This window comes from Orycteropus afer, unplaced genomic scaffold (assembly GCF_000298275.1).
Source record: "Orycteropus afer afer isolate SDZICR_OR568_19922 unplaced genomic scaffold, OryAfe1.0 scaffold00015, whole genome shotgun sequence".
NCBI lineage: Eukaryota > Metazoa > Chordata > Mammalia > Tubulidentata > Orycteropodidae > Orycteropus > Orycteropus afer.
This window is the reverse complement of record NW_006921602.1, coordinates 13,073,751-13,093,063: the sequence shown is the minus strand read 5'-3', so window position 1 is coordinate 13,093,063 and position 19,313 is coordinate 13,073,751. Positions and strand designations below refer to the sequence as shown.

The 19,313-nt window shown below is 37.8% G+C and overlaps 1 protein-coding gene across 1 annotated transcript in view; it reads left to right on the top strand.

Moving 5' to 3' along the window:
* Positions 1-19,313, top strand: part of USP3 (ubiquitin specific peptidase 3) — a 102,704-nt gene that overhangs the window by 58,092 nt on the left and 25,299 nt on the right. The window contains exons 5-9 of the mRNA XM_007958002.2: positions 1,344-1,425; positions 2,873-2,955; positions 4,262-4,375; positions 7,188-7,301; positions 16,669-16,815. Coding sequence (XP_007956193.1) covers positions 1,344-1,425; positions 2,873-2,955; positions 4,262-4,375; positions 7,188-7,301; positions 16,669-16,815 — 540 coding nt within the window. The remainder of the gene's footprint in view (positions 1-1,343; positions 1,426-2,872; positions 2,956-4,261; positions 4,376-7,187; positions 7,302-16,668; positions 16,816-19,313) is intronic.

Sequence of the window (19,313 nt, the reverse complement as noted above, 5' to 3'; positions counted from 1 at the left end):
CTTTCTTCTTGATGAGGAGAGACCCGTTGTTGCATCTAGATGGCAGCTTCCTAGCTTTTAAGGTCCCAGTCGCTACTCACCAAAGTAGTAGGTGGAACAATGTTTTGTATAGTATGTTATGCCAATTGAGCTTGATGTGAGGGCAGTGTTTTAAAACTTCTATTTAAAAAAAGCTATATGCTTTATTTGTATAGATCGAACTGAAAGTTAAGTATTAGGCTTACCTGAGTGGAGATACACACACACACACACACACACAATGCTTATGATTCAACTTCTCCAGTCACAGAATTTGTGAAGGAATAATTTACCATGGTAATATATGGAAATTGGTCTCCTCTTATCTTGGAATCAGCCATACTCAGAGAAACACGTACACACAGTTCTAAAGTCACGTTTTTAAAGAATATTTTTAGGTGTAAAGCAACTGACTGATGCTCCAAAGACATTATTTCTTATTTGGAAGTTCTGGAAAGAAAAATAATTATAGATTTCCTTTCAGTTAGCCTGACACTTTAGAAAATGGGAAAGAATTGGCAGTCTTAGAAGTCTGTTGTTTAACCATAATTTTTATTTCCTTTAGATTAATTCTCCTGATACACAGTTTTAAAGTGACCCTTTAAAGATCAGAATTACTCTCTGATAAATTTTAAATAAATTTTTTTAAGAAAAGTATTGATAATGATTTTTAATTTAGAATTTCTGTGCTAATTATGATTTGCTTTAGAATACCCATTGCAGCATAGCTGAAACAAATTAATTCATATTATTTGATATGATATGCTTATAATTCATTTATCATTCCTTGAACCCAAGTTATATCATAATCTATTAAGACAAATGAGCAAAATATATCTTTATCAGAATTAAGAAGGAAGTAGCATATGTTTTTTGAGATTTAATGTTAAACCTTGGAATAATCTTGTCAGACCGGGGTTCCATTTGTGTTGTAAGCATTGGGTTTTCTCATTTTTGAAGCTTCACTGTTGATTAAGCACATAGAGTGGTGGTAGAGAGAGTATCTCACAGACTGCATCTACTGAGCTAGCTTTGCTGGGAATCACCTGTTGGTGGCAGTTCCAGACTCCCACTCCTGCTGGAGGAGCAGTGGACTACATGGAAAGCATTGGGATTTCCAAGGGAATTGGATTCTTCAGTTACTTTAGATTCTTGTGGGCCCCAGTGGGCCTAATGGATCACTTCGTAACCCGATGGAGCAACCAGGCAGGGCTCCATGCCCTAGACCCTTAGGGCATCTCAGGATTATTCTTGAACCTGCTGTGTAGCATGTATATATTAATGTCTTTTTGACCATCTGTTTACGTGTGTTTGTGTTTTAATAGCTCAGCTTTCACAGCTGATAGGCATAGGAAAAGAAAACTTTTGGAAAACTCATCACTAAACAGCAAGCTGTTAAAAGTAAATGTAAGTAATTAAAATATATTCAAATATGAGTTAGTTGACATCTGGTCATTATTTGATTACAACATTTAATGTTGCCTTGTTAACTTTTATATGGAGCATTTGGGTACTAACCAAAAGGTTGGTGGTTCAAACCCACCTGTTGCTCTGTGGGTGAAAGATGAGGAAGTCTGCTTCTGTAAACATTTGTAGCCTTGGAAACCCTAAGGGATAGTTCTGCTCTGTCCTATAGGGTCACTGTGAGTCAAAATTGACTTGACAGCAGTGGCTTTGGTTTTGGTGTTAACTTTTATACATATATGTCTTTGATTTGGAGTATTTCCCAAAATGATTGCCACTTGTATTAATGATTCTTTATGTGACTAAATAACCCATGAATCCATCTGTTGATGTCTTCCTTCCATTAAAATTATGCTGGGCTCCTCTGCCTTACAAAGCAGTTTGCTCTTAACATCGTCATACTATTTTATTTCTGTAGGATCCCAAAGAGCTTTGCTTCCTTCTGTTGGAGGTCTCTAGTATAAGTTACATGGTTCTGAATTTTAGTAATTTTATTTCTTAGGATTTCATTAATACAATTTCAACATAAAAGAATATACTTCCTCATTTTGGTACCCTGCATCTGTTATAATAGTGTGTGAGCCATCGATAGATTGACACAATTTAAAAAATTGCTAAGTATTTTCAGATAAACCTGTATATTTATCCTGTGTCTATCTCTCTAGCATCACACTAGCTATGTTTAGATATGCACTTAACTAAAGTGTTAGGATTTTGTGGAAGAAAGAGCTGAAGTACTCTCATGGCATCTGGATTATGGGCAGAGATGTTTTAGATTGATTACTAGATTCATCTCCTGTTGTATTCAGATGTCATAGTTCATTTATAGAGCTAATCAGAAAACCAAGCCTTAGTCTTTAAGAGAAGATTTTTTTCAAGTTTCTATACCATCACTGGGAAAACATACATACATTGATTATTCATACATGACTTAGAGTTAAAAGTTTGGGGACAAACATACTTGGAGCATACATATTTGTATTTTTTTAGGTTTCTGATAGTTTTAATAGAGTGTCATACAGGCATTAAGCCTTAAATTTTGTTTCTTTTAAGAATCTTCCTTTTTTTTTTTTTTTTGGTGTTGTTGGTGGTTTGTTTTTGCAATGGGTACTTCTTGGTACTTACTAATGCCGTTTTCCTCATATACTCCATAAGATTCTCCCTCTGAGAGCAATCCCAGGATCAGAAGGAGCCTTCTAAAAATATCTAGACACTTACATAGAGGTGGGAAAGAGTGTTTGAAATATTCATCGTAGAGAACAGAGCCAATTCCAAATTGGCTTCTTGCTAGACTTTCAAATAGAGGCTATTGTTTTGCTTTGCTTCTTGAAATATTAGTTGGCTTTCTGTTGGTGCTGCTAATGATCTCTCTTCTTGTCCCATTTTATAGGGCAGCACCACTGCTATTTGTGCCACAGGCCTTCGGAATTTGGGGAACACGTGTTTCATGAATGCCATCCTTCAGTCACTCAGGTACTGTATCTTAAGTGTCTAATGTTAGTTTCTAGGGGAATGGTTAAGAGCAAAGGCTCTGGGTTCAGATCTGGTTTCTATCACTTACTCTAGTCCTGTGGCTGGCAGGGCAAATAACCTTACTTCCCTGTGCCTTAGTTTCCTCATCATTTAAAAAATAAAAAAGGCATAATAATTCCTACTTCCTAGGGTAGTTGCACATAACAACAACAACAACAGGGTATTTTAGAGGAGTAAATAATATAATTGATATAAAGTGCTTAGAATAATGCCTAGCAGTAAATGTTAGCTGCTGTTATTACTATTTCCTGTTGCTTTTTTGAATAGGCAGAAGCAGGGAGCATGAAACTTTTTCTGTAAAAGGCCAGATAGAAAATATTTTAGTCTGAATAGTCTGCATAGAGTCTTTGTCACATATTTTCTTTCTTTTTTAAAATAACTTTTTAAAAATTTGAAAACCAATCTTAGCTCACTGGCCAAACAAAAATTGCAGGCCATACAAAAATAGGCTGAAAGCTGGGTTTGGCCTGTGGGCTATAGTTTGCCAACCTTTAGGCTTATTTAGAGATAGATAAGAGAGCTTATTTCAATCATTAGTTGAATATTACATATGGTTATTAAGACTTGGTGTTTAGAAGACTTGGTCTTTAGAAGGTTAGGGGGAAAAAAAGTGATAAAAGTAAAATATCCAATGAGGCTGACCTAAGTAAAAGAAATTATTTTTCAAAGTTGTGTGCTTTTAGGTTTTAACAAGGCATTAAAGACCGGAATAAATTACTTTCCTAAGGTCACATTGCTAATAAGGCATAGAAGCTATATTTGATCTTTCCCTAAAGGCACTACTTCTTAGCTTACGTATTCATGCTCATAGAAGGAATTCTAGTTTCTCTTGAACTCTAATCATTACACTGTGTAGTGTATCTAAATGATATAGTTGGTTTCGTGATCTTTTTACTTGAGGAAATTATTGAATACCTGGAAACAGGCACCCTGAAAAGAGAAATGGTGACAACTTACAGATCTGGGGTGGGGGTGGGTGGTAGGGAGGGTTGCAGAGTTTTTTGAATAGAGTAAGAGTCATCTTACTCTGTAAGGGTTTTGGTCATCTGTCCATATTGCTTGTTTTGGAGTTAATGAACAAATTTAATGAAGAAACTTAGTGCAAGAGAAGGCAGTTTAAATGAGATGATTAAATGATTACATTTTCAAAATCTAAAGAATATAGACTTTTTTTTGTCATAAAATTTTCTTTACAGTCCTGTTAAATTTTTTTTGTATTAATTTTCTTCCTTTCTTTTTAAAATAGTAACATTGAGCAGTTTTGCTGTTATTTCAAAGAACTGCCCGCTGTGGAGTTAAGGAATGGGAAAACAGCAGGAAGGCGAACATATCACACCAGGAGCCAAGGGGATAACAATGTGTGAGTTATTAGAACATGTTATTTCTGGCTTTGGGCTGCAAACAATGACTGTTACTGGTGGTTTTCACTGCATTATGTGAATTAATAGGCATAAATAAAAATTTTAAAAATTTTTTCTAAAGGTTGTGCTGAAGTACCTAGCTGGCCATCTTAATAATTACTGGAATTCTTTTTTCTTTTTTTTTTTGTATTTATCATAACAGGCAGGATAAATTTAGCCTTCTACTTACTGAGGTTTTGCAAATTTGGGCATCCTACAATTGATGACATCTGTATATGAAATACAGTTCTAGGTAGACCAGTATCAATATCATTGGTCAATGTGAATTGACTTGTCTGATATTTTTTAGGTAAACCTGTTTTGGATAATAAAATTAATTTGTAGTCAGCAAATTACTTACAAGGCAATGCAGTCAAGTTTTAGTTAATATGAAGAGAAGGGAAAAAAAATGGATAAGTGGTTATTAAAGGCCAATCCTGTATTCAAGTTCAGTGCAGCCAAAACTGTTTCATGTTTAGAAGACCTATCATATTTCATGATTGTAAGGGGGACATTTTTTTCTTATCTGAACATTACTGAAAATAGGACTCTGACTTATAATCTGTATCTGTTGAGTATAATGCTTTCCCACATACTCCCATTCCCACACATTCTGAAAAGGTGTCCTGTAATCTGACACGGTCCTGACTAGGTTGCTGAGGGAGAATGGGAAAGAACATTTTAGAATATTGGACAGTAAGGACAGAGCCAAAGTATGAGGGAAACTTTAAAGCCAGGTTTTGGAGCAGGGATGGAATGGCATCACTGGAAGTGACATCTAAGAGAACTTCCTTGGTGGCAGCATATGGGATGAGCCTGCAAGTGCCTGCATTCAAGGAGCATTCAAACATCATAGTCATCAGGTTGGATGGGACAGTTGTTGTTGTTGTTATTTGCCATTGAGTTGGCCCCGACTCATAGTGACCCCTCCTTGGGTTTCCGAGGCAGTATCACTACGGAAGTAGGATTGCCCAACCTTCCTTCTGAGGAGTGGCTGGTGGGTTTGAACCTCCAGCCTTCTGGTTAGCAGTCAGGTGCCTTAGGCACTATGCTACCAGAGCTACAGTAGTGAAAGGAAAAGGAGAAAAATACACATGTATTAAAGTTAAGGGAAGCATTAGTAGTACTTGATGTATTAGTGTTGTTATTTAGGGTTTAGTTACAAATTCAGAAATGGCCTCTGGGCCATTTTAGGCAGAAAAGGAATTTGTTGAAGGGCTATTGGTGAGCTAGCCATTATTGGATGGGCAGAAAGTCTGGACTCCAAGTCTGAAGTCTAGTCCCATGAGGACACATCTGCCACTGCTGTGTGGTATAGTACTACAGTTCACATTGTCAGCACCACTGGAAATGGGTGCTGGGTGAGCACTGCTGTTACTGCTGCACCTGAACTCTAGATGATGCTGTTGCCACTAGAGAGGATTTGGTGCTCCCTTGTTGCTTTGTGCTACTAACTCTTGCTTCAGATGTAGAGCTCAGGTCACATCCCGTGTCCTGACTACAAGAGAAGTTGAGAAAGCAAGTATCTGGCCTTTTCAGCCTCTGTAGTGGGCTGAAAGTGTCACCAAGTGTCTTAAGGTGGGAGATTTCCCAAACAGGAAAGAGGGTTCAGGTACTGGACAATAAAAATTTAGGGATAAGAAAGAATATATTGAGAATCTCTGAGTTATCGTTTAAGTATCCAAGAGTTATATTGATAGATATGGTCACTGAAGTTGAGGAAGTGTATCAGTTTAGCTACTTATGTAGAAAACCAAAATTAGCAATGACTTAAACATCCATGATTTATTCTATCATGTAAAAAGTTGGAAGCTGTCTATCTAGGGTTATTTCACAAAGTCATCAGACTCATTTTAGCTTTCTGTTCCACAAACACTAGGGTGGGGGCTCTTACCCACGTAATCCAAGATGGTGCTAGGGCTCTACCATTACGTCCTCATTCTAGCAGGAAGAAGGAAGAGATGAATAAGGAGGACTACTTTTTCCCTTTAAGGACATTTCTCAGAAGTTGAACATACTCACAGTTCTTCATTCTGGGAGGTCATGTTTACAGCAGAAAAATGGAAGTTTTATTCCTGGGGAAGAAGAGGAGAGTGGGTATTGGAGGAGAGTAGGGAGGGTAGGTGGACATCCAAAGAATTTAGTACACCTTGAGTTTGGAGTGACAGGAGGATATCAAGTAGAAAAGTCCTGTTGGAAACTGGAGAAACCTGAATAAAAGTGGCCATGAGAAGATCTGGCCTAAAGATTTGGAGTTGAAAGCCTTTGAGGTAGAATTGAGTAGTGAAATTTTGTGGTCAGGCATACTTAATGAGGCAGAAATGAGAGATGGTCACATGCCAAAGTCTGGAACATGCTCCTAGTGAGGGGTAAGAAAGGAAAAAGCAGGAGCTGGAAAATAAACTATTACTTGTTTTAATTATTTAACTTATTAATTGTTAAATATATATTCTTGGCTTATGAGTTATATACTGCTTTATTGAATATTTTTTTAAAAAATTCAAAGTGTACAAGTATAGTAGTATTCGGTACCTTCAAAACTCACCATATGGTTAAAGAACTAGTTTTATCAGAAATTACTGTTGTGGGTTTTTTTTTTTTTTTTGAGATTCTCCTACTTAACTGTCAGACTTAGTTCAGAAAAGACCAAACCTTTCTTATGTTTTCACTTTTGATTTATCTGCTATGCATTTTAGACAGTTGGACATTATGGATTGAAATAGTAGCCTCTTACTAATGCTACTGGTAAATATTTCCCTTCTTCTTTTCCAGGTCTTTGGTGGAAGAGTTTAGAAAGACACTTTGTGCTCTATGGCAAGGCAGCCAGACTGCATTTAGCCCAGAGTCCTTATTTTATGTTGTTTGGAAGATTATGCCAAATTTTAGGTAAGTATTACTTAATGAAAGAGATTTAAAAACATTAATGTTACTCTTTATACTGTTCCTAAAACAATTTTCAGTGCAGTGGTATTCTAAATGATAAAGACTTGGTTTTTTTTTGGGGGGGGGTAGGGGGAAGAGCAGAAGTTGAATGTATCCAACTCAACAAACATGTTTTTTTAAAAATAATAGATGTTTTAGAAATGTCTTTGACAAAGGGTAGGGTATTTTGTTGTAAAAACAAAGTACTTGTGAATAACTTACATCTTTAGGAAAACTTACTGGACATTTCCTTAATTATTTTAATCTTATAAAGAATAATCGCTATCATTTAGTTGTTCCATCTAAAAAAAAATGCAGATACAGTCATTAGAAATCCATGGTATTATATCCACTGTTTCTAGTCTGGGTTCTGAATCTCTTAGAAGACTGTAATGAAGTCTATTAGAATTCATTTTACAGAAGGTAGTGGAACCAGATCCTAATGTGGCCATTGAATTTGTGCTTTCTCTCTAACATTGCCTTTGTACAGATGTGCTCCCGTGTTCAGAGGACCCCTGCCCCTTCTCCTAGGTTAGTCGTTGCAGTAGAGATTTGAGTAATAGCAGATTTTGGGCACTGCCGGTGTTTGACAGCACCCTTGCTGCCTGCTGATTTTATCCTCCTGAAGCAAATCATGGTTTTCAGCTCCCTTTCCTTTTTTTTTTTTTTTAAAAAAAAACTTAGCTGTAGCAATACACCTTGCCCTATTACCTGATAATAATTTAAATATGTTGTTAATGTAGAGAAATGCTTAAAAGATAACAGCTTCATAGCACTGTAATTTGTTGAGTTATTTAAAAATCTAACCATAAGAGTCTGACATGAGTGACTGTTGTTATTTTTGGTGTTTTTTTGAAAGAAACTTCAAAATGTGATGCCATTAAAATCTCCTTTTAAACTCACTGCCATCGAGTTGGATCCAAGGATCGAGTTGGTTTTCCGAGGTGGTATCACTACAGAAGAAGATTGCCCAACCTTCCTTCCAAGCAGTGGCTGGTGGGTTTGAACCACCAGCCTTCTAGTTAGCAGTCGGATGCCTTAGGCACTACACCACCAAAGCTCCCAAAATCTCCTTTTAGTAGAGACCAATTTTGTGTGACTCTTTTTCTTGACTCATCAGTAGGAATGGTGGGAATGACTGTTAAGTTACCTCTAATCAGGTTTGGACTTCATATAAAATTTCTAAGATATTCACCTAATTTGATGTTTGATGAGAATTTAACCTTTACAGTTTATTATTATATATAATAGTGTCCATTTATTGGATACCTACTGCAGGCCAAGAACTTTAGGTATTTTATATGTGATCTTCACTAAAAAAAAGCAAAACAAAATTCTGGGTAAGGTAGGAAGTGTTATTATCCCCCTTTTGGAGAAGACAAAACTGAGACTCAGAAAAGGGAAGCAAGTTGTTCAGTGTTACACATCTGGTAGCAGTTGCAACCAGATTTTTAAACCCATGTCTTTGTGGAGTTGCTTTGTAATAGATGTGTTAGCAGTAATTTTTCTACATGAGACCCATGAACTTTTTACTGTTCTTCTTAATCCTTATGGTGATCCAGTTTGCTCATTCTTAATTTGGAGTTTAGAAATAGTGTGATAGTTTTATTTAATAGAATGCTGCTTTTCATTGAAGTCTGTCTGCATCTCTGCCAATTTTAGTTTCTGTAGTCAGCTCTAGCTGAACATGATTTAGTATTCAGCTGATTAGTTTTACACATTCTAATATTCCTTAGTAGGAAAAGATAACAGCTTCATAGCTGTTATATTCCTTAGTATATTCCTTCGTAGGAAGAAACAGAACTTTTAGAAAAAGTAGCCAAATTGAGAGACTTGGCATGGTGTGTCTGGGGGTGATTCCTGATACACTTGAACTCTTACATTTTCTTAGTCACTGATAAAAATAGGATACACCTGTATTCTTCTGCAGCTGATTGAGGGTGTTCTCCATTCATATAATCAATGAAAAATTTTTGTCTTGGTTAGTTCTGGGTCTGGAGATTATGTAATGGGTAAAGCTTTAGTTCAGGATCACTGTGCAATGTCTAGGTGTGAGGCAGGGAGGCAGGGCTTTCTTTTTAGAGTTGTTATTCCTTTTAGGTATGCAGAGTAACGTTCTTTTTTTTTAAAATTAGGATTTGGGTGAAGATTTACAGAGCAAAATCACTTTTCATACAGCAGTTCACATATACTTTGTCTCATGTCATTGACCAAAACAGAGTAACGTTCTTGTAACAGACCTATATGGAAGAGCAATTAGTCTTTTTTTGTATGTTGTTGTTGTTAGGCACAATACATACACATGGTTCAAAATTAGAAGGTAAAAAAGGATATACAATGTAAATTTTTTTTTTTCCCTACTGTTCTCCAGCCATTGATTCTGCTTTCTGGAGACAACCATAGTTACCAGATTTTTGTGTCCTTCCAGTGATACTCTTTGTATATATTCAAGCAAATATGTGTGTGTATGTGTATGGGCATATGTGTTTTGTCATTTTTAATATAAATGGTAACATGTCATCTTTTAGTTTCCTACTTTGAGATGATTTCATCTTAGTATATAAATGGCTTCCTCAATCTGTATTATGCCTGCATACTGTTCCACTTTATGGTTGTATCATGGTTTATGTAATAGCTCCCTCCGTGTGGTTATGTGGATTGTTTCTGATGTTTCGCTGTTCCAAACAGTGCTGCTATGAAGAGTCTTACATGTACATTTGCAGGTATATAAGAAGAGTTGGGAGCTCTGGTAGTGCAGTGTGTAAGGCACTTGACCGCTAACCAGAAGGCTGGTGGTTCAAACCCACCAGCCACTCCTCGGAAGGAAGATGTGGCAATCTGTTTCCATAGTGATACTGCCTCGGAAACCCAAGGAGGTGTCGCTTTGAGTCGGGTCCGACTCAACAGCACATAACAACAACAAGAGGAGTTGCTAGGTCAGAGGGTCTGTGCATTTGTAGTTTTTAGTTTTGGCAGTGTTTTCTGCTAGTCTTCCTACTCATTGCTTTCTTTAACATGATCTTGGCTTGTTGTCATGGTATCTTTGTACACCATTTGCTTTCTGCCCTGTGGTCTCTGTGTGTGTGTGTGATTTGGGTGAAGATTTACAGAGCAAATTCACTTTATATACAGCAGTTCACATATACTTTGTCTCATGTCATTGACCACAGTTTACCACAATGCATCTCTGTCTCTTTAGGATCCCGATTAATACTAACCATTCTCCAGGAAAGTCTCTTGATAATTCAGCTGAGGTCATGATGTTCATTCCCTTGCTTTTCATAGCATTTATGTGGTATTTCTGCTTTCCTGTATGCCCAAAAAAAAAAAAAAAAGACCAGAAAAAAAAAAAACCATGAGGGCGGCGTCCTCTGACATCCTCTAACTTCACAAGGGAGAGACAGAATCACTATCAGCCCAAGGCTGATTGCTGTGAGGCAGAAGTCAGACATGCCACCACCTTCCAATCTTTTTACCATTTCTGACACCAATTATCCCTCCCACAGCACCCTCTATTTCTCTGTCGGGTTCAATAATTTGTTTCAGTGGCCACACAGAACGCATAGGCAAAACTAACGATTATGGAGTTTATTAGGGAAGTAACAGGTTACGTTTCAGGTTCAGGAACATTCAGGATACAATTTTTCAACAGGACAGTCTCCCTTCAGAAACATTCAGGATACAATTCTTCAACAGGACAGTCTCCCCTCAGCCATACCTGTAGGCATGCCTCTCTTTGGCCCTTGGCTTCTCAGCCTGGCCTCTACCCTGCTTGGGCAAGTGTTACAAAGCTTTTTTAGCTCTGCCTCTGGTAGCATAGTGCCTAAGGCACTTGACTGCTAACCAGAAGGCTGGCGGTTCAAACCCACCAGCCACTCCTCGGAAGGAAGGCTGGGCAATCCTACTTCCGTAGTGATACTGCCTCGGAAACCCAAGGAAGGGTCGCTATGAGTCGGGACCGACTCGACGGCAAATAACAACAACGATGGATGCATCAGTGTGTACCCCACTCTGCCAGCAAGCCTACTGCCCAAGGCATTCAGCTTTCTCACTCTGGGCTAGCAAGCCTACTTCTCTCTCTTAGTTCTGCTGCTTCTGCTGCCACTGTCTCTCTGCTACCTCTATGCCACCGTCTCAGCGCAGGCATCTCAGGCTCAAGGACATGCTCTATTGCTGGCTTTTCTTTCTTGATGGTAGTGAGATCATCACTTCTGCCTTTGGGAGGGCTTATTTTGGTGGAATGACAAAACTGATCAGTCTTGACATTAGGGTTCCATACACCTTATTTGTATGGTTCCATCCCTACAAGGGTGCCATGTATCTTTTTGACATTACTAACAGCTATCCAGTCCCCTTGGTGGGCCACAAAACACCTCCCATTTACATAATTCCACTCAGTCATCTGGGGGGAGTCACAGTGTACAATGTGAATTTAATATATTTGCTTTGACTTCCCAAAACAGAGACTTTTTTTTTTTCCAAGTGTCTATCAGTTCTGGTTATGGTTCATGCTTAAAAATGATGATGAATAAAATTAAACATAATTCTTATATATACTAGCTGTTCTCTGCTTTACCTTGTAGATAATAGATGTTGTGATATTTTAATCTAACAGTTGTCTTTTGGGTTATTTATAAATAGCAAAGGATGTTAAAAATACTGTGCTGTTGATATTTTATATTATTATTTCTTCTAAATAGGACTTTTACTGTTGTAGAGTTTTTTCTGGTGTGTGTTTGTAAGCAAAGCTTCATTTTTTTTAAATGCATTTATTGAAATATAATTTATGTACAGTGAAATACACAAAACCAAAGTGACATGGGTCAATGCATTTTGTTTTTTCAGTGTTCCCTCCCCTCCCCTCCCACCCCTGGCAACCAACAAAAAAAGTTTCCCTGCATATATAAACCTTTCCTTGACCCTCCACAACAATGAACTAATACTATATTTGTCCTGTGTGACTTACTTCACTCAGCATAATGTCCTCCAAGTTTATCCATATTATGCAGTGTTTTGCAGACTCTACATTATTCTTCAGTGCTGCATAGCATTTCATTATGTGTATGTACCATAGTTTGGTCATCCATTCTTCCACTATAAATCTTAGGGATAAGTCCCTTGCCAGATACGTAATTATCGGCAAATATGAATTTGTTGCTGTCATTTTTGTTATGTGCTTTTTCGTGGTGTCCATTTCTTTGTTCCGTATAGTTTTCTATGCTAAGCTTGTTTTGTTTATGAATCGTGTTATCACTTCCTTCATTGCTGTTGTTTTAGTATTTGCTGAATATTTATGCTGGTCCTCTTTTTTGGTGTGAAGGTTTATCATTTTTCTTTGAGGTTACCCTGTGATTTATAGTTTTCTCCCCAAGTTTAGAACAGTTCATTCTATCTTGTAGTTGTCTTGACTTCCCTACCATTTAGAAGTTCTGTAACAACACAGTTCTTTCTCTCTTTTTGGTTTATAGTTGTCCTCATTTGTCAATTGATGTTTCTGGTTCCCTGTTCACAACCTTGTAGGCTTCTTTACTTTGGGTACTTCCATAGCTGGGTTGGTTTCTGGGTAATATCATCATGTGTGTTAATGGTCAGTTGTTATTGGCTCTTGTTGCTTCTCATGTCTGAAGGGGCACCCTTTAGCATCTCTGTAAGGTTGGTCTGATTTTAGCAAATTCCCTTAATTTCTGCTTATCTGGAAATGTCCTAGTTTCACCATCATATTTGAGAGACAGTTTTGCTGGTTACATAATTCTTGGTTGGAAATTTTTCTCTTTCAGGATTTTATATATACCATCTCATTGTCTTCTCACCTGCATGGTTTCTGTCGAGAAATCCGAGTTTACTCTTGTTAGTTGTCTCTTGTAGGTAACTTTTTGTTTTTCCCGTGCTGCTCTCATAATTCTTTCTTCATCTTTGGTTTTGGTAAGTTTGATGATGATATGTCTGGGTGATTTTCTTTTAGGGTCTATCCTGTTTGGGGTTCGTTGGACTTCCTGAATGGATGTATTCTCATCTTTCATCATACCAGGAAAATTCTCTTTCAACAAATCTTCAACAATTTTCTCTGTGGTTTTATTTGTTCCTTCCTGTTCTGGAATTCTGATTACACATAGGATTTTTCTTTTGATCTTTTTTCTGATTTGTCCCTTTCCAATGAAGTGTTCAGGTATTTGCCCTCAATCTCCCTAATTCTGTCTTCCATTGATTCAATTCTGCTCCTTTGCCCACTGAATGTCTTTTCTATTTCTGAAAATTTGGTATTAATTTTCTGGATTTCTGTGTGTAGATTTTGTATCATTTCTAATTTTTCACTTCTTTTGTCATTTTGTTTTTGTATTTTCTTTTGAAATTGTTCTAGGGTTTTCTCTGTGTTTTCCTTGATCTGTCTCTCAATTCATTAAAGATACCTAAATATAATTCTTTTGAATTCCTTATCAGGGAGTTCCATTGCTGCATCCTCCTCAGGGATGTGTTTTGGGTCTGAATCCTGGTCCCTTGTTTCTCGTGCTTTATCTTGTTTCTTTGTGTGGACTGTGATGCTGTTGTCTCTGAGGTATTGTGACCTTTTTGTGTTTATATTTAATTGGTGATTGTATATTGGAGTGACTTGCCCACAGTTTTCGTTTTCTTTGTTTTGTTTGTATGTTATGTACCCAAACAGGGTACTGTGCTCCTCTATTTGCTAGTTGACAGCACTATACACTCACCACTTGTCTCCTTTCCTGTTGTCAGCCTTTCATGTTTCCCTGCCAACCTTGGCAAACAGAACCTATTCTTAGGTCCCTAGAATCTGAATGAGAATGCTATCACTTTAAAATCCAAAATGGTTGCCACTTGTAGAGATTATAAATGGCTACGCCCTCGGTCACTTTAAATATCCAAAATGGCTGCTGCTTGTAAACATTCAAAATGGCTGCACCCTCAGTCACTTTATATATCCAAAATGGCTATGCCCACAGTCACTTTAAATGTCTGAAATGGCTGCCGCGTGTAAACAGCCAAAATGGCTGCACCCTCTGGAGAGCGGAAAAGCCACAGCTCAGGTTGTCTCCCCCCTTGATGTTTCCCTTCCTAATCCTAGGCCATCAGCACATTCATCCCTGCAGCCCTTGGTGACCAGGGCTGATCTTTAAGTCAATTGTCAGGTCCCAACACCACTTGGAAATATTCAGGCTGTTGGTCCCGTCAGAGTAGCTGACAGTCCGCAGCTCCGACCGTCTCTGTACTCACTGTTTTCATTCAGGTTTTTCCACTAGTTGGTGCCTAATCCACTTCTGTATAGTTCCTTTCAAAGATCAGGGCTCCAGGATTATCTTCTGTATCTCTGTCAACTGGTTTTTCTTTTCTTTGTTGAAGAGGGTCTGTGTTGCTTTTCTGCCCATTCCTCCATCTTACTGGAAGTCCAACACTTCATTTTTATTTTCTGATGTTTTTATCTCAGCCATGAGAGGGTACTAAATACTGAATGCTGTTGTTGTTGTTGTTGTTGTTGTTGTTGTGTGCCGTCAAGTCAGACCTGACTCATAGCGACCCCTCCTTTGGTTGCCGAGGCAGTATCACTATGGAAGTAGATTGCCCCATCTTTCTTCCGTTGAGTGGCTGGTGGGTTTGAACCACCAGCCTTCTGGTTAGCAGTCAAGTGCCTTAGACACCATGCTACCAGAGCTCCCAAATACTGAACAGTAATAGCTAAATTACACTTTTTTTGGTTTTGCAGATATTTTAGACAAAATAATACTTTGAAATGCTTTTGTGAATGTTAAAGATATTTTAAATATGAACAAACCTAAATTCTAGTATGTCCTGGGTATTTTAGAGGAAATGTGTTCTAGAATGATAAAAAGTGATTCTATAGAGACATGCATTTTTTATTGATCTGTGCCATTTTATAGATTATGTACTGCCACTACCAAGCACAGAGAATAATCAGTATTACGCAGGTATATGGCATAATGGTGCATGTTGTGGCATCACATAGTACATGTATGTTGTCACTATTCAATAGTATCTGTTTCATTATTTGAAATCTCTTTTCCTCACTCAAGCCAAGTGTAAAGTACCATTTTCTTTGATAATTCTTTATTGGAATATTTCTTTAAGAGTTGGATAAATATGGTTTGTTTTCTTTGTGCCAAAAATGGCTGTGAAAAGACAGCTGCCTCCATGTTTCTGTGCATGTGTTGCAGCAGTATTCCTCTTTCTTAGCCCTGTCATTCAGAAGGGAGCTTCATGGTCATTTAGGCTTAATATATTTGCAGTGTAGTCTTCAGTGATATTGCTCACAGCCTCTTCATGACATAGATTTTCTGTTGCTCTTTATGTAGACATTGAGGAGAAAGGTTAGTAGTTATCTGAAGCCACAAACAAGTGACTGTAAGGAATGGTGTAAAGTTGAAAGCACTGTTATTCCCCTTTGTCATCTTTTTGCTCTTCTCTTTGGTCTGTCACAGTGACACCATTTGAATCATCATAAATCTGTGTCTTCACTACTTCACAAACACTGCTTGGGTGACATCACTGAAATAATTTGTATAGAAACAGAAACATTGCACCTAAAGTATGAGGAATGTTTCCTTTAATGTGACTGCAGAACAAGAGGAACCTACATTGACTACAAAGGAAACGCTGTTAAAAATTAATTTAAAAGATAGCTGAAGGTTGTTGAGTTTAGCATACTAAATAATGTGTATTAAGGCTTTCAGAAATGATAATGTCTATTTTGTCAGAATCACAAAAATTCAGAAGCAGCGACTGTGTTTTCTGGTCAGTATCACAATTGAAACAGAAACCCGTAACCTACATCTATAGAATGGCTGAGTGTTCTGTGATCTCATGAAGCTAAAAAATGTGTTTCTGACAGTAGAGGAAACTTGAGAGTATAATGTGTTTTGATATAAAAAGGGGGTCATGGTGCAGTTGGAAACATTCATTAATGTACATTAGGCAGATTGTTTTTTAATGTGGTTTAGACCTAGTTTTCTGGTAAAGGTATGATGTGGAATTTCAGCCTTTGAGCATCTTTTGGAAAGGCTCAGTGGGATGATGGAAAGATTCACAGTCCATCCAGGACCCTTAGGTAAGTGAGGAGGTCAATTGAGGAGATTGGTACAAGGCGTTGGATCTAATGTTCTGTAGTTTTCCAGCTTATTTATAAATCCAGAATTTTTTCATGAAAGGAGATTTTATGTGTAAAAATGAAGTTAGTGAGGGTGAAGCCTAGCTATGCTTCTTAAGCACATGGCTGGAGCTGTTTCCAGTGCTTTGCCCGCCTGTATGATGGAGTGGACAGGTGGAGCCTCCCTATTGACCAAGTGTTTCTCTTTGCTTTAAGGGGCTATCAGCAGCAGGATGCCCATGAATTCATGCGCTACCTTTTGGACCATCTACACTTGGAACTCCAGGGAGGTTTCAATGGTGTTTCCCGCTCAACAATTCTGCAGGAGAATTCTACTCTGTCTGCAAGTAACAAATGTTGCATGTAAGATTTAGTTTTCTTTTAATGGTTCAATGGTTTCAGACATTTCTGTTGTTGTTACTATACTAAATTTATACTGGAGGGTAGAGGGGTTTCCTGGATATTTGCTGACACTTTTGTGTGCTTGAACTTTGTGAGTTAATGGACTAACACATGCCTCCTGCTTCTAGACCCACAGACATTTTTATTTGCATGCTGGTATAGTTCTAGTTTTTAGAAGTCCCTGGATGGCACAAATGGTGCTAACCACAAGTTTGGAGGTTCAGTTCTACCCAGAGGTGCCTGGGAAGAAAAACCTGGTGATCTACTTCCAATCAATCAGCCATGGAAAACCCTGTGGAGCATAGTTCTACTCTGAACACACAAGGGGGTCGCTGTGAGTCAGGAGAGACTCCATGGCAACTGGTTTAGTGGTTCTAATTGTTATTTGGTATCAATTATTTTAAAACTTGAAAAAATAGTAGAGAATATGTGTACAATTCAGCATTTAAACAAGTTTATTCTGTATTACATAATGGGAGGAACGCTTGATTTTCACATCCTGTGCCCAAGTAATTGCATTTGTTCACTAAAAATAAAAGTTTAAATGATCTTAAATGTGAATTTTTCTAAAACGCCAGTTTGGACTTGAATTTTCCTAAAGTGTATCTGTTGTCTAATGATACTGAGTCATTTTTAAGTCCTCAGAATTTTTTTTGCCTCTCATTCTGAATAATAGCAAACCTTTTGGATTGCTTTCCTACATACTAATAGCTTAAAATCTGCATTGTGATCAGACATTTATTTTGCTTGAGGCAGAGTTATATCAGCCTAGATTTTTCAGTCAGTGGTAGTCTCCTTTTCTTATTTTTGAATAGTTTTGTCAGTACTGAGCTGTGCAGGAAAGGGATTTATAAGACAGACTCTCCCCAGAAAGAAAGGGAAAGGATGAATAATATATGGGGGTCATTGTAGTATTGCCCAACAGTCCATAAGTCTGATATAGTAAGATTAACCAAAGAACCCAAACTCACTGCTGTCAAGTTGATTTCGACTCATAGTGAGCATGTAGGACAGAGTAGAACTGTCCCATAGGGTTTCTAAGCTGTATAAACTCTACAGAAGCAAACTGCCACATCTTTCTCCCATGGAGCAGCTGGTGTGTTCAAACTGCCAACTTTTGGTTAGCAACTGCGCATTTAACCACTGCACCACCAGGGCTCCTTTATTAAGAGTAGATCTTTTTAATAATGGAGCAATGGAGCAAGGCACCCTCACGCTATTTATAGCTAATCTGGCAGTATCAGGGAAGGGCAACCAATATGAACTGCTATCATTCTTTAATACCCCCACACCTCCCATGTTGTAATAGCTGTGATTCCAGTTAGAATCTTGTTTAGAAGGGGAAGGACCTATGACCTGGTAGAATTGCAGCTAGCACCAAATTTAAAATAGTATTCAGTAAAAATTTTAGTTTTGTATTTTATGATAGCACATTCATACACAAAGTATATTGAACTGGATTTAGATCAAAGATAATCTGTGTGAGCCAAGAAAGTGTATGTCTTCATTATTTTTTTATGATGCTCAGGGCAGCCTTGTAGAGACACATTGTGTCCTACTCATACTGTTGCTAGAGAGTCAATTCTGACTCATAGTGACTCTATAGCACAGATTAGAAGTGCCCCATAGGGTTTCCAAGGTTATTATCTTTACAGAAATATGCTGCAGAGCCACTAGTAGGTTTGAACTGCCAACCTTTTGGTTAGCAGCAGAGCTACTACTGTCTCACCAGGGCTCCTGCAGTACTCACAGCATGATATTCTAGTATCTAATGAGTTTTCAGTGTTAATTGATACCATTTTGTGATATTTTAAAGAATGATTATTGCAAATTTCATTAATGAGCTAGAAATGAAAAAGTTTAAATATGCTAAGTTCAGATTCCCATATATTTCCTTAAATTCATTGAAAGGCATTTCATTATATAAGGATCATATTCACTAAAACTAGGGAAGTGTGTTGTCTGTACAAAAACACCCAACCCTACTAAAGGTGGAGTGGTGGTGGTGGTAGTATGGTAGAAATCACTGGCAAGTCTCTTCCTTTTAGTAAATAGAAAATCATTAGTGCCAGTATAAAGGACTCCAGCAGTATAAATGGAGTTCCTGGGTGGTGCTAATGGTTAACATGCTTGACTGCTAACCAGAAGGTTGGTAGTTTGAGTCCACTCAGAGGTGTCTCAGAAGACAGGCCTGGTGATTTACTTCTGAGCAATCAGCCATTGAAAACCCTGTGGAACACAGCTCTACTTTGGCACACATGGGTTGCCATGAGCCGGAATTGATGTGAGAGCATCTGGTTTAGCAGCATAAGAGCCTATCGAAGTAATCAATATTTAAACACTCATAGTTGCACTTAGAATAAATGGAGCAGCAATTTCAAAGTTTATTTACCAACTTTGTTCAAGTCATTTGTTGTTGTTAGTACCATCAAGTCAGATCTGACTCATAGCGACCCCTC